Raw genomic sequence first — 15,139 nt, 5'->3', positions numbered from 1 at the left:
TTTCATGGGTTCTGTGGTGTTCCAGGGACTTCTTCCCACCCCCCTCAATTTTCTTCATTTTCTGCATCATTTTCTCTGGCTTTCATCTAGGGCTGAAGAGAGACAAGGCATGATTAGAACCGGATAAAACATTTTCAACAGGACTGGCTTCCATAAAAAGCCATTCTGTCAAAATAGAACTGTGTGAAAATCTGTCGGTTTAGATAAAGACAGTAGCAGGACAGCCTTGGGGCCAGAGGGGAGGATCCAATGTCAGCTATCAAACTGATGCATATATCTAGCTCTGAAGGCTTCACTTCTTAGGATGAACACAACAGCTTAGGAGAGATGGTTACCAACACCCTGTGTATCCTGTGGCCCTTTGCTGAATGAGAGGATGGTCTTGCCTTGAGAAGATATGGATATTAGGAAGGCTTAAATAGAGCCTGGTCTGATTTAGTTGGAGGATTCAACATATACATGAGTTACAGGATTAACTTGCTGCTGCTGAGGCACCCCATGGGTATAGTTCCAGCCCTGTCCTCTGCTAAAATGATGAACAATTGGTTAAAAATGTAAAGCAGGTTTTCAAAGCAGCTTGTAGCAGCACGGGCGCCAAGAACAGATGTTGTAGCTTGCCCTGTAGGGCTTGGTTCTTCACAGATGCAGGACTAATTTGGCACCTGATTTCCCAGGCTGGTGGTTTACACAGCAGCTGACAGTGTGCGTGGTTGGGATGACTGGAACATGTTCACTGTAGGATCAGGTAAACCCTGCTCCATCTGACAAAGAAGTAGTTGCCAGAAGGCCCTTTGGGTGCAGACTGTGACTTTGAAAATGGATGCTTGTTACATGCTGAAATCCTGGGCAGGCTGTTCGGAAAACCAGGTTTGATTTCCATTAGCTGGTAGAGAGCAGTATGCTAAGAAGGGCAGGGTGTGAGGATCACAGTGTGAAGTCCTTGTGGATCTGGGTCTGCTGTGCAAAAGTGTGTTTTCCCTTCTAGGAGCCTAAGAGCTTGAATGAAATGGGATTTATATTCCTAGGAATTCAATGCCTGCAGCTGTCTGTTTTGAAGTCAGAGAGAGGAGTTAGAGCTGCTGACGGTGACAAATACCAAAGGGGTGGAAGTGTTTCCCTGCTCTAATAACTCATGCTAATGCAACCCAAAGCCTCCACCACTCAAAGTCAGTGGAGCTGCAGGCGTCCCAGCTCTGAGATCAGGGCAGCCATTCTTCACTTCCCCCTCTGGCACTCAGAAGAGGTTGCAGTGTCTGAGGAACATCTTTTACCCTTCACTTTTCCAGACCCAGACTAACTGCTGCCTTTCCCTCCATTGCCAACATCCCTGCTCACTTCACTCCTGTACACACACAAATACCAGGGAGATAACCCCTGCCTGGGCACTCCGAGATCCTCAGGAGGTGCTTTTGGGTAATATGAACACAGGGGAATAATAGAAAACATACAGCTGGAATAAACATTGGAGTAAACATCTGGGAAATACTCCTGGGCCAAACAGTGTTATCTGTACATGGGTGATGCTTTGTCCAGCACATATGGAAATCCTGGTCAATCTATCAGCTACTTCTCTTTTTCTCCAGAGTAAAACATCCATGGGTGAAAAAGAGGATAATTGCAGACAGCCCCTGTTGTATGGTAAGCTTTACACAGGAAAAAGAGTCTCTGCTCCTCCAAAGTTCATTTTTTGGGGTGAGGAGCTGATAGAGAAAGTGACCATGAAAAGCATGAGAAATAAAAGCCTCCAAGACAGCCCAGTGGTCATAGCAAACCAGTATAGTAAATGTTTAGAGTTTGGTCACATTCCTTTGATATAAAGCAGAGTTTTACCCCTGATTCTTGTGATATTTGGGAGCAGACTCCCAGGAGTTGTAAATGTTTGCTATATACCACCTCCTCTCTCCTGCTGCCAGCTATGAAGCATTTCTGCTGCTCTTACTTGGAAAAAGAGGATAGCATATTGTGTGGTTAGTAGCATTGCTGTCCCTCTTTTCCTGTTTTTCCATCCGCTTGTTCCCCAACCACAGCCCAGTTCTGGCTATGAAAACCTTTGCCTCATGAACCATTTTCTTCCAGCAGCTTTTGAATACATTTTCTTTAGTACATGCAGTTCCCCAGTGACTGGCTTGAAACATCCTATTGGCCTGTGTGGGTGCCTCTTGAAGTCAGTGAGGTTTGTACTTGGTTTCAGAGGGGACAGCATCCAACAAGCCTAAGTGTTTGCTTTCCAGGTAAAAGAATACCAAGAATGAACCTTAATCTCTCACCTTCTTTCTTTTCCTTCCTCTTTGCAGGAATGGACATACACATACAACCACCATGTCCGCCAGCAGCAGCTGTGCCTGTCTGTGTACACCCTCTTTCCTGGTTCCCAAGTGCTGCTGTCACCTTGCAAAGAAGGTGACAACAAGCAGGTGAGACATTTCATTCATCCCCCATTTTCTTTGAAGTTCCCTTTCTTTCAGCATAGTATTACTGCACATCAAATGGCCTGTGTGCTCCAACTTCATCTGGGAGGCACAGTCGATCTGGGAGTACAGGCTCTGGCCTGTTCAACCCTTTGCCTTTTAAATGAGTGTGTTGATAAGGATGTCTATTAGTGCGGGTGGTGATCTGGATACTTATCTGCAGAAGTCAAACCAAAACTGGCAATTTAGTTCACACAGGCTGCCAGTCAACCAGCAGATGCTAACATTTCTCTGCAATTAATCATTGAGCTGGCATTTGAACCAGCGACCTGGGGAAAAAGCTGTTAGTAATGTATTCTCTTCCTGAAGCCAAGCAAAGGCTGAGCTTAAATGAGTGTGCTTCTGATGGGAGAAATGCTGAGCGTGTGCTCTGCTCAGTTTGGGACTGGGGACCCTGTACTTCCCAGCATCAGGCCACAAAAGCTTAGTGATGACTGTCCTCTTGATGGTGGAACAGCATAGTAAAAGCATAATGAGGAGGAAGCTTGTTCACCCCTGTTTCTCATTTTGTGTGTGTCTCTCCTCAGCGATGGGGCAAAGTTGGGTCACACATTGAACACATAGCTTCACGCTTCTGTTTGGACACTGAGACGATTGGGGACACGAATGAGAGTATCAAAGAGCTTGTCATCAACCCTTGTGAGAGCACAGCCATGAGTCAGCGCTGGGACATGGTGATGTCTTGACCTGCCGGAGGACTTACACAGCGGGGATGGGCACTGAGGCATTGCTACAGGCAGCCAAGATGCACCAGATGGAGTTCAAGTGCAAAACCACTGGGTGTCCTTGTGTACTATGGGACAGGAGAAGGATCATTCAAATAAAAATAAGGACATGATGCTCCAGGTTGAACAACAAATGTTGCCTGCAAGACATGCAGCCAGTATTGGCCTGTTGGGGGCCATACATTCAAACAGAAGGGATGGCAAAAAACCAAACTTGGAATGTTTTAGAGGGATATCGGAGCTCCTGAGATGGGCCCTGCAGAACTTCAGTGTGCACAGTACTGATTAATCTCTCTGGAAACACAAGTAGAAGAGCCTTGGAGACCAAAAGGAGGCTTGGACTCAGCAAAACAAGCATCTCAATAGCTTTTGGGGGGTGAGGCTGATATGCCAGGAGGGATGTGCCAAGGGGTGCTAAAAAACTTCACCTGGGATCAAGTGGCAAACACTGATTTATCTTTGCACTTTCTATTGCTGTGGATGAGTTTGTCTTCTGCAGACAGCATGGGTGGAGCCGTGTTGCACGTTTCAATCTGTATCTGATCCACGTACATGTTGTGTATACAGAGGCAGGGCGGTCATTTATGGCTGTGGCCAGGATCAAACTAGCAAGTAGCAGGGGAATCCTGCTCTGTGCTGACTGCACATGGGGGTTTTTGAATCTCCAAAGCCCAAGCAAACAGAGTATTCAGTGTGTGAGATTAAAGGATATAAACTGCTGTGAAGCTGGGAGGAAAGGCACTAACATGATTATTTCTCCTCTCTGAAGGCCATGGGTGAGCCTCAATTGCTGAAAACTCCGCTATAATCTCACCCTGTGTCTCTCACTGCTTCAGATCTGGACTAAGTCAAATTTTCACTTTTCTTCCATAAAAGTTATAGTTTTGGTAATTGGAGGTAATTGTGTCATATTTCTGTTTCCCAATTTCCCAACTGCAGAAGGCGGCACTCCCATGAAGTGCTGCTACCAAAGGAACAGAGAAGGTAATTAAAACTAGAGACTGCTTTTAGAATGAAAAGGGATATTACCTGGTATTTCTTCCCAGGTATCTTGTAGCCCAAGATGTGAAGTACTGAAGAAAAGGTTTGGGATTGCCCCAGTCACACTTGTGAGCAGGGAACCCTGGGTCACAAAGTACCCCTCTCTCAAAGTCATTTAGCATAGGCAGACCTGGCAGAAATTATATCATCAGTTTTTTGAGATACTTCATTAACCAGCGGTCATGCCCAGTGCTATCACTATATGGGAGTGAGGTGACTGCCAAAGGAGAATAGGACAGAAGACCTCAGAAGAGGTCTTAGGTATGGTCCTAGGACTGGAAGTTCCTTTCCAGCCTCTTTCAGAGCAGCTCCCACTACAGCAACAAGTAACAGGTAGTGAATCACCAAGAGGTGTGCACACAGTTCTTGTGTAGTAACAACTCTTGAAAAGAACTTGCACAGGGCTGTCAGTGTGACTTGGCAAAAAATACAGTTTGTGTTTCTAAAAATGCTAGGGTTTAATGAAAATCCTATCCTCTGTTTCATGTGCTGCAAACTACAGGTAAAATAGCATAAGCTTTGAGCCTTTGAGTGCTCTCAGCATCCCTTCTTGAATAAATTGCTGGCTTTCAGGATTTTACTGCCTCAGTTTCTCCTCCCTCAGTGCTGGGAGAAAGCCGTGTGTGTAAATCTCCTGCTTTAGAGGCAGAAGCAGTATAACTCTTTATGTACAAAAGGTCGCAGGGTATAAATGCTTTCTGCGTGCTGCAGTGATTACTAACCTCATCAAGCTCCCTTAATGCAAACCTCAAGGACTTCGGTTATGAAAAGGCTGGAGCAAGCTGTCATTTCATGGCAGGAGATGGCATTGTTTCCATGTCACCACTCTGCACAGGAAACAAAGGGGAGCACTTAAAATGGAATGGACCCATTTTACAAAGAAAGGGTAGTGACCTTGGGCTCCTTCTATTTAATTGAACCAGGGAAATATCACACGTACTTTTCACACTGGTGATGACAGGCGAGTGGTAGTAATTCCCTGTCCAGTGCTCACAAGGGAAATCAGCGCCCAACAGCTTGAAACTTAACATGTTCACAGCTGTACTGTGCCTACAGCCCGGGACTGCCCAGTTGCTGGTGCTTTGATTCTGAGAATTCAAAGAGATGAACAACTTGGCATCAGTTTTGAAGTCCAGCACCTGGCAGGTGCATTCTGAGCAGCACCTCAGACCTTCCTAGCTTTATTAGTTTCCACCAAAGCTGAAAATACCAGTTCTGCTAACAGCCAAAGCTCTCCAAACAGGTACTTCTTTGCCTTAGCAGAAACAGCTACCTCTCTACACGTGTGTGTGGGACCTGCAGGGTTGTGTTCCAGGAAAAAGTTGTTTGACCAGCTTTTCAGCTCTCTTTTGTGAAACCCAAATGCTATACCAAACCCCTCCTATTCCAAACTGCAGGCTAAGGTGATCACTGTGAACTTGTTTGGGCGGTGGAATGTAGGCAGTGGGGAAAGTGACATCAGGCATGGTGTCTCCTACCAGAAAGCAGCAGCATTCACCTAAGTCCCTAGCAGGCACAAAAGCCACTAAGTACGTAACAGACCTGCTGAGCAATGGCCACTCAGCAAGCTGGTGATAGTGTCTCACGCATCAGCTGTAACCCTTAGACTGCAGCTTATTTCATGGTCCAAGAAATTAGATTAACCCTCAGTGTTTTTGGAGAAGCCTGAGAATATCAGCCTGACTCCTGGGAAGCTTTATATAAGCAGGCAATGGACCTGCAGTCTCCAGAGTTAGCCCCGGTATGGCATTTAGCAAATCTTCTGCTTAGCATCCCTGGAAAGAGACCTTGCATCATGTCAGGGGGAAGGTTAACTGCTGCTGAAAGCCAACTCATACCTTTATTTCACTTACTAAAATACACTGGAGACAGATGAACCTTTTTTGCTTTGTATTTGTTACTTGCCTAGACATCTATTACCATGCTGTGCAGATATACCTGACATTGATAGGTGTATCTAGATGGGCTCCTGTGCCTATACCTCTTAAGCCCTAGTGTCATTTGGTAGTAATGCTTTTTGGTAATATTTGCACTGACTTGAAGGAAAAAGATAGTAGAAAATACGGTTCTAATCCTGGCTGTTGAGCTTTGTGACAGCCTTTATGATTTCCAGGTAAGTCACTTCTTGTGCCTTGGGAAAATTGGATTCAGAACAGGAAACTCAGGGCTAGAACTTTTAAAAAGCCAACCAAGGCTATGCAAAAAACCCCAAACAACCAAAATGCACCTTAGCCTTCCCCTTCCCTCCCAAAGGAGATCCATGTTCCAATGAGAACAAATCTGTCTGGTTTTAATTGGGCTGGGGAAGGCTACCTTGCTGCTTATGTGATTTCCAGGTATTTTATGCTCAGCTTCTTCCTGTAAGAGCACAGAACTATAAGATAGCAACACAAAGCATCATAAGAGCACAGTACTATAAGATAGCAACACAAAGCATCAGTGATTGGAACCTCAGCTTACAACATGTCAATGTTAGTAATTTTGTAGTAAAGAGATGGAAACTGAATTAAAAGATCTTTGATTATCCATTGATGCAAGAGGAAAATGGGGCTGGAGGGACTATGGTTCAAGTCAAACACTAGTCCCGAGTGCTAATCCCTTCTTCTGCTTCAAGGAGCAACTTGGGATAGCTTACTTCATTTCCCTGCCTCAGTTTCCCAGACTTTTAGTGAAGACTGAATGTTTTGAACAGAGAGAAAGCCAAGAGTTAGTTTTTGTTGCATGCAATACCAGCAGTACTGGACTGGTAATGGGCTAGCAGTCTCTGGAGTTAGCTCCATGGACCCTTATTATCTGTCTGTGCAGGATCTGGTTCAGATGGAGTTAATTTTCTTCATAGCAGCCTGTATGATGCTGTGTTTTAGACTGGTGACCAAAACAGTCTTGATAACACACAATGTCTTAGTTACTGCTCTGCTTGCACAGTGTCAAGGCCTTCTCCGTCTCTCACTCTGCTGCCCCAGAGAGTAAGCTAGGGCTGGGTTGTTTGGGTTTTTTCTTTCCTTTTCCTTCATTTATTAGGCTGTCTTTATGTTTTTCTCACTTTTGCCCTTCTGATTCTTTCCCCCATCCCGTTTGGCAGGGAGTGGGTAGGGGCTTAGCTGCCTAAGCCCACCAGGGTCCGTAGTGTAACAGGCAGGTATTCTTCATGGCTTGGATGCTGATCACAACTGTGCAGTAAGATCTGTGCTGCTGAAATTTCTAATCTTAAAAGCTTCAATGAAAAGCTATGGGCTAGAATTTTTTGTAGAAGTGGTAAAGGAAGCCAAATCAAGCAGATTACACACAAACAGCAGAAGAAACTGTAGCTCATTTATGTTCTGGCTAAATTAATTTTGAATGATCAGTCCAGCTCCAGTTTTAATCTTACACAGCTGCTTTAGGTGGCTGAAGAGTTTAAGGAAAGCCTTGTATGGGTGTCCAGCTTACACTGAGACATAAGGGCTGAAATCCAGTGGAATTATCCCAGATTTATGGATGTTTTCCATATGTCCACTGTTCTGTTACTCACTGGAAGTGCCTTCAGAACCCTGTAAGAATAAAAACCTATTACAAGCTACTACTTCTCCAACTGAGTCTAATTAAGTTTCAAGTTGAGCTGCATCTTAGCTTAGAGCTGACGAAAAGCAACATATAAATTTGCAGGTAAGAATGCTGCTTTTGTGGTGTAGGGGGCTGTTTTGTTTTCTCTATTATTAATTGGGCACTGAGGAAATCCAAGCTACTTGCTTGTGATGTACAAAAGAAAACATGACTTTGTTTCAAGGCTGGGTTTTGTCCAAGTGCTGGTCTAGCAATTATCTATCGACTGTCCACCACGAGTGATGTCTCTCATTTTCCTGTGATTTATGTGAAAGAAGGGTGAACTAGCAGCGTGACCTGGCCATAGGCTGAAGGAGCTCTGCTTTGCCCAAGCGAGCAGCACTTTCAGCCCCAGTGTCTCAGAGCTACACCATAGGGTCAGGTTTGTAACACAGCACCAGAGCAAAGTTCACCTGATCCTCAGTTTTCTTACTGAAAAGAGCATGCTGTCCCAGATGGAATGACACACCTCATTTGTAAGACAGAAGTAGCAATATGTTTATTGATATAAAACTGTGATCTAACAAAGTTTGTTAGTAAATGCAACAGTGATTTAGCAAGATTTGATGGCAAGGTACACTGAGTATTTACTGCATAGAGGACAGGATCAGACAAAACTGTCAGGGAGACACTCCCGTTGAGTCATGAGGTTCAGAAAGGCCCCCCTTGTGTTCTAAATTCCTCAAAGAGGAGTCTTGGTGTGGTTAGATCCAGACTTAGTCTCAGATTTGGTCAACAGTTTATGCCTAAAGGATTACATATGCACAGTCAGTCCTTTATATCACTTAGCTAAGATTTCAAAGCTTAGCAGGCTGTTAATCACTTACCAAGGATCTGTTGCAGCAAGGAATCTCTCAACCTCGAGGAGTAACCTTGAGAGGTGTCCCTGCTCAAGGGGAGATCCTCGTGTGCAGCCCACTGCTGTGCAGGAGAGCTTGATGGTCCCTGGGCTGTCCACTATTTATGGAGTAAGATAAGTGACTTATAGTCACATTTGCATATTGACTACAGAAATTAGGGTTTTCTCCAAACTTGGTTTGAGTTGGACCTTTACCAGGACTGTGGTTATGGTGGGGTGCATGTTGCTCACATTAGTCCTTGACTATTGTGGTGTTATCTGTCTCCCCGAATTCACTTTGAGTCTCATGCAGCCATCACAGCCCAAGCATCCATTACCACCACCACTGATGGTTATCACTTCAGCAGAGTTACAGGAAACAAAGGTCAGGGGTGGGGGGGACCACACCAACACGTGCCTCTGCAGTGCTCCTGTGGTCCTTCAGAGCACTCCTGCTTGTATCAGGTATTAAACATGCACTACACTAACTCTGACCATGGAGGTACAAAAAGATCTACATGTCTGTTCCATAGAGGATCATATAATGGTTTGGGTTGGAAGGGACATTAAAGATCATCTAGGTCCAAGCCCCTGCCACGGGCAGGGACACCTTCCACTAGAGCAGGTTGCTCCAAGCCCCGTCCAACCTGGCCTTGAACACTGCCAGGGATGGGGCAGCCACAGCTTCTCTGGGCAACCTGTGCCAGCCGCTCACCACCCTCACAGGGAAGAATTTTTTCCTAATATCTGATCTAAATCTCCCCTCTGCCAGTTGAAAGCCATTCCTCCCTGTCCTATCAGTACATACCCTTGTAAAAAGTCCTCTCCAGATTTCTTGTAGCACCCCCTTTAGGTACTGGAAGCTGCTCGAAGGTCTTCTTGAAGCCTTCTCTTCTCCAGGCTGAACAAGTCCAAGTCTCTCACCCTGTCTTCATGTTTCTGTCTCTGCAGCAGTCAGATGCAGTACCATGCCTCTTTTTCCCAGCATTAGAGAAGTTGCCTGAGCCTATTTTGATGGAGGTCAGCATCCTGGTACTGTAACACTGTTCTGGCATTTGAAATATTTTAGATTAATCAGTGTTACAAGCACTTAGAGCAGTTTTCATGAATTCTGATCCTGCTCACAATTTCTGGATCACCCCATAGATATCCAGCCTCTTTTCTCTAGCAGAGATGATTGTTTTCTCTAAATGCAGTCAGACTCAAAGTCTACATGCAGTCACAACCTGATCCAAGGGTATTATCAACATTAGCTCTGATCCTCTTGGGCTGAGCCAACACTATTTAGAGTTTTACCGGACTTTAGCTGCCCCAGGCCACTGACAACAAGGACACACAGCAATGATCCTTTCACAAGAAGCAAAAGAGAATGCAGTGTTGGGAGAGAGTGCTTCTAATTCTCATCCTGAGGCTGCTTTCCCCTCCTTACTAATCCTTGGGGGGTTGGTCTGGGGAGGGTTTTGCACAAACTAAGGTGAAGGGGACTTTTCCTGGAAGTCTGGCAGTGGCGGGAAGTGGTGGGAAGAACAGTCTTGACACGTGAGCTGATGGAAGGCATTGCCCATGGGTTCACAAAATGCACAATAGGCTATGGAGGTATGATGCTGCTGCTGCTGCAGCAGCAGGTCAGGTGAGACCAGGGAGTAACCAAGGATGGTACAAATCGTCTGAGCATCAAAACGCCTGCTCCCAGGGTGCAGAGAGCCTCTGTGGATCTCAGGTCAGCACCCTGCACTGTCAGGGTTTATTCTGGCTTATAACTGATCCATTGACTCTGAGTGTCTGCCCCAGAATGTTGTAAAGCTTAAAAGAAACCTGCTTATCTGCTCACAGCGTATTTTTGCTTCTGTTAATGAAACTGTTGTTAGAGTGACAATGGATTATTCAGTGCCTTGAAAATGAAACCTCGATCTGGACACAGCACATATATTCATAATGGGCATTACTTGTCCTGTCTCTGCAGCTTTGCATTGCCAAACACTTTGTATGTTTGCAATGGATCCTTAACTTGAAAGATCACAGCCATGGCATCTTAAAATTGATTTTCTTCTGCAGAGAGATGTTTGAAACAAAACCCAATTTGGTTTGTATAAACTACATTAGATAGAAGAAGATATCCCTCAGAGTGCATGGGATCACCTTTGAAGCCATTTTCACCCTACTGTGAATAACAAGTTGCAGAATAAAAGGAATTTCTTACAGCTGATCTGATCTCTACCCATCTGTGAGTTGGCTCTGCAATGAGATTAAACCTATCTACTCTAATTCAGGACAGGTGTACTGTATTTCCCAATCATATTAAAGAAACTCATGAGGACTAGTGGTGGAACCCAAAGATAATACCAGGGCAGGCAAGGCAGCTTTATCTGCTTTGAGGGACTTGCCTTGCAAAGAAGATGCCAGGCTGCTCCTGCTGCCTTCAGAAGGCAGCTAGCTGGTCTACGAGGTTCAATCTGGGCTGCCAGTTGGTAAGTGGTAGCTCTGGAGGGTCACGCATGCAGCTTGCTTTTCTCTCTGGATAGATTTAGTATCTTGTATTTTCCTTCTCCCTTCCTCTGGCTGATGCTCCTCTTTCAATGTGGTCCTCAGCTGGTGTCTGTTTAGGTACCCTGGCAGGCAACCTACAGAAAACAACAAAACAGAGAGTACGCTTTAAAGGGAAAAGCAGTGGCGGGGGGGGGGAGGGAAAGCACAACACAATAAAATCATCACCTTTTCTTCTTTCCCTTCTTCCTTCCTCTCCCTGTCCTCCCATCTCTCTTGATCTTCTGTATTGGTTTTTCCTGATGTGTGCTAATACCTGATTTTTAGGATATCTAAGAGGCATCAGGGTTTAGGACACTAATTTTGTACTGGAGATACAGGTGCATTTTCAGTCCTGTCTGCAGTCATCCCCTCTCTTCTGTCAGCACAAGGCTGCCAGCTCCACTTGTGCCAAGACTGAGTTTGCTTTGTGGGTCCTGCGTTGCTGTTTTCCCCTGGCAGGACTGTTACCCACAAACAGGAGCAGATGGACTCCTAGCAGTAGATACCAACTCAGCTTGTCCCTGAGACAATGGGAAAAAGACTGTGGCTGACCAGGGACGGGGACAAAGTGACATTCATAGCTGAGCTTGTTGTTTATGTCAGAAAGCAAATCTTCCATTGGTTTGCCTGTATGCAGCTGTGGAAATGAAAGGTCCCATATTCATGTATCAGAATAATTGATGGTAGTTGTCAAAAGGTGCCAGAGAGCATAAGCATCCAGAAGGGAAAGGAAAAATTCGTGGTGCATCAACTGGATTTTGTAAGAAGTAACTGGATTGGGGGAAGAAAAAGAACATGTCCTTAACCTGACTTCAACTTTTTGTGTCAAATAATAACAGTAGGAACTGCAGGTGGGTGGATGGATGGATGAATGTGAAGGGACTACACATTATCCAGTCTGTGTTTTAAAAGGTCAGCCCTGATCTGTTTTAATCTGAGGCAATGGAGAGTTTCTAAATCCTGTGTGCGCAAGTGTGCAGGGCTCTACTGGGGCCTGGGGAGCTCTATCTCCAGAGGCTTACAGTGATAGCTTCTGGAGGATCATTGATGGTGAGCTGTTCATGCACTGGGTATTCCTGGCATGATGCGCCTGCTCCTGGGGACTAATGCCAACCTCAGTGGTGCCAATGGGAGCCCATTTACCTCCGGTGGGACCCCGATGGAGTGAGAAGCCAGGTCTGTTCAGGCAGTTGGAAGTTGTTCCTTGGAGGCTGCTCTTTCTAGGGCACTTGGCTGGCTGGTGCATCCTGCAGCCTACTTGTTGGCATATTATCAGCTAATTTAAATTACTCAAATAAGCCCTTATGAGTGCATGAGACCAAAGGGTGTTAGTGGGCATGATGACAAGGAAGGCTTTTATGAGCAATTTCATAAAGCCAAATCCTCAGGAACTACTAATGCCATAATTAGATTTCAAGATAATACAATTCTTTTGTTTTCTCCCTCTTTTTGCTCCCTCTTTCTTTCTTTCTGGTATCAGGTCAAGGAAAAAATTGGAGCACTCAGTTCATTCTTCTGAAGCCAAGAGTGTGGCTGCAGGCTCTTTACTCAGTAGCACAAAGGGATTACAACTTCATACCAAGTAGCCTGGGAGAAGTGTGAGCATGAATGTAGAGTGGTCTTTTCCTGTAACCATGTGGATCCCTTGTATGTGTGCCTTGAAACAGCCTCCCAAGCATTAGGAGGGATTAATAATGAAATCAACTAATAATAAGATCTGCAACACAAAGAGGAAACTAGCCAGTATTTTGTTATGGGCAGAAAATGAGCAGACCAGCAGGGGATATGCTGATCGTGTCTGATTCATGTTGTCTCTGTAATCGCAGCTAAAGTTTTAACAGCCCAGGAAGATGAATTACCCACTCTAACCAGCACACGAGTCAGCATGGGGTTTATTAGAAGCCGGCTATCATTTAACAATGTCAAGAGTGTATTTATTATTAAACAGTAGATTCCACAGTCTAAATGGAAAACCATTACTCCTCCTTAGACACCAAACAGGGTATCTTCATAAAGCCAAATGTCCAATATATTGTATGCTTGCATGAACACAAATACTGTGTCCACTTTACTAGACCTCAGGGCTTTCAATGTTTAGCTAGAGGCAGATAAACTGAAATGTTTTAAGCTACTGGAGGACAAAGCTGTACACATGCTAGTTATGACTTTCAGAACTCCCTATTGACTTCACCCCAGTGATGTGGTGAGAAACCAGGGAGGATTCTGGGTTCCCCACAGAGGTGTTGGTTAAAAGTGATTACATGTGGACCATGGTACAAAAAAAATATACAAGAAAACTGTGTGCTAGCAGCTAGACTGCTTTCTAATATGCACTGTGTATTTTCAGCCTAGAGATTGCTTAGAGTCCTTCCCTTTTCCTTGAGACCAATGTCCTTGTCCGTAGGAAGACCAATCAGTAAAATGTATGGTAATACACAGCAAACACTCTGGTTTTATTTATCGCTACATTAAGCTACCCAATATGGAGCATAAATAATATAGTTCCTGTAAACTACCACTTAATGTAGTAATATCTCAAGCTGGATTTGTGGGAAAGGCTTGGTGCTGGCCATGTTTTCAGTCCAACTTTGCAAATCCAAAGCATTTCTGTAGGACCAACAAAGACACAATGCTCTCAACCTATAGCACAGCCAAACAAATCTGAGCATTTCACAGTTCTGCTATTGCTACACAATCAAATGGCAATCACAGCAATAGTCTTTGGTCTAACTGTGGGAAGGAGTCACAGCCACCTGACTGATGTGACTGCTGACATTTGTGGACTGCCACAACTGGCTTTGAACATGCAAAGCAAATCTTTCCTTTGCAATTTATGAGGCCTTCTCAGCTATGTTTTTAACATGTCATCCTAATGGTTCTGATGGGAGATTCTTTGAAATACAGCAAAGTAGATTTTCAGAATTCAGAAGCTGAAGTGCAGAATGAGCTGAGAGGTGGGGCAGGCATGGAGGAAATGGAACAGACTGACTGCTATTAACTTTCACCCTTTTTTAACAACTATCTGGGAATACCCAATTTCTGAAGTTTAAGCAATATTATACAAACTTCTTAAAAGTTCATGGTGTCACTTTCAATTAATTACCTTCATTTCTCAAATTAGGGACTTGTGAATATACTAGACTGGAACTGAGACATGTAGCTATACAGACTTAATGCTGGTCTTTAAACCCACTCTTCACCAAAGGTTGCTTTGTGAAAAGTAAAGTGAACCAGTTGACTTTTCTGGTGCTGTTTCTTGTCATGCATTCGGAAGGGGACATACCAAATGTCTATTTGAATGTATTGGGAACTGAAGCCAGACTTTGCCTCTGTCTATATGGGGCATAGTACCTGCTGTTGATCTAGGGCATGGATCTGAACAGTCTTGCTATAGCAAGACTTTCAGATAGCTTCTCCTTCAGCGTTCAATGTGCCCAGTCAAATGTAAAGTCCTTTTGTGTTTCATTACTATTACCATCAGCTACTTCTTCTGCAGAACAGTCTGTCACCGTTCCCTGAATTACCTGTAACCATTATCCACCATCAAGTCATAAAGCGGATTTGGTATCATCTCAACAGGAATGATTTTCATCTAGGCATGATGAATACCTCTTGCACTCCAATAGCTTGGATTTGAGCCATGCATAATTTTTGCATTAATTATATCATTACAGTTTAATTGCTGCAATTAGCAGCATCTCTTTCCCTGAGCCATCATTGTCATTAGATGGCCTCCACATTAGAACAGGCTCTCTCTTCTGCAGGCTCCCACCTGTTGGGGCAACCAACAGGATGTATAGGATGTCCACACAGAAAATTATTACATGATCCTCAAATGACAAGTCTGATTGTCTTCTGCAGTATAACTGTAAGCAGGAAGAGTTTCTTCTGAGGATATTGAAAACCTGTGTTCAGTTGACCAAAGAGAGTACCTGAGCTGCTACCTCTTCTTTGTGAAG

General features: G+C 44.4%; 1 protein-coding gene across 2 annotated transcripts in view; it reads left to right on the top strand.

Moving 5' to 3' along the window:
• The window catches only part of GALNT14 (polypeptide N-acetylgalactosaminyltransferase 14), a 98,505-nt gene extending 90,712 nt beyond the window's left edge, over positions 1 to 7,793 (top strand). For both annotated transcript variants that reach the window (XM_030498964.1, XM_030498965.1), the window contains 2 exons: positions 2,295 to 2,414; positions 2,996 to 7,793. In XM_030498964.1, coding sequence (XP_030354824.1) covers positions 2,295 to 2,414; positions 2,996 to 3,154 — 279 coding nt within the window. In that variant the 3' untranslated portion in view covers positions 3,155 to 7,793. The remainder of the gene's footprint in view (positions 1 to 2,294; positions 2,415 to 2,995) is intronic.
• Positions 7,794 to 15,139: the final 7,346 nt, after the last annotated feature.

This window comes from Strigops habroptila, chromosome 10, assembly GCF_004027225.2.
Source record: "Strigops habroptila isolate Jane chromosome 10, bStrHab1.2.pri, whole genome shotgun sequence".
Taxonomy (NCBI): domain Eukaryota; kingdom Metazoa; phylum Chordata; class Aves; order Psittaciformes; family Psittacidae; genus Strigops; species Strigops habroptila.
The sequence above is the reverse complement of the archived record's forward strand: the minus strand, read 5'-3'. Positions and strand labels throughout refer to the sequence as shown.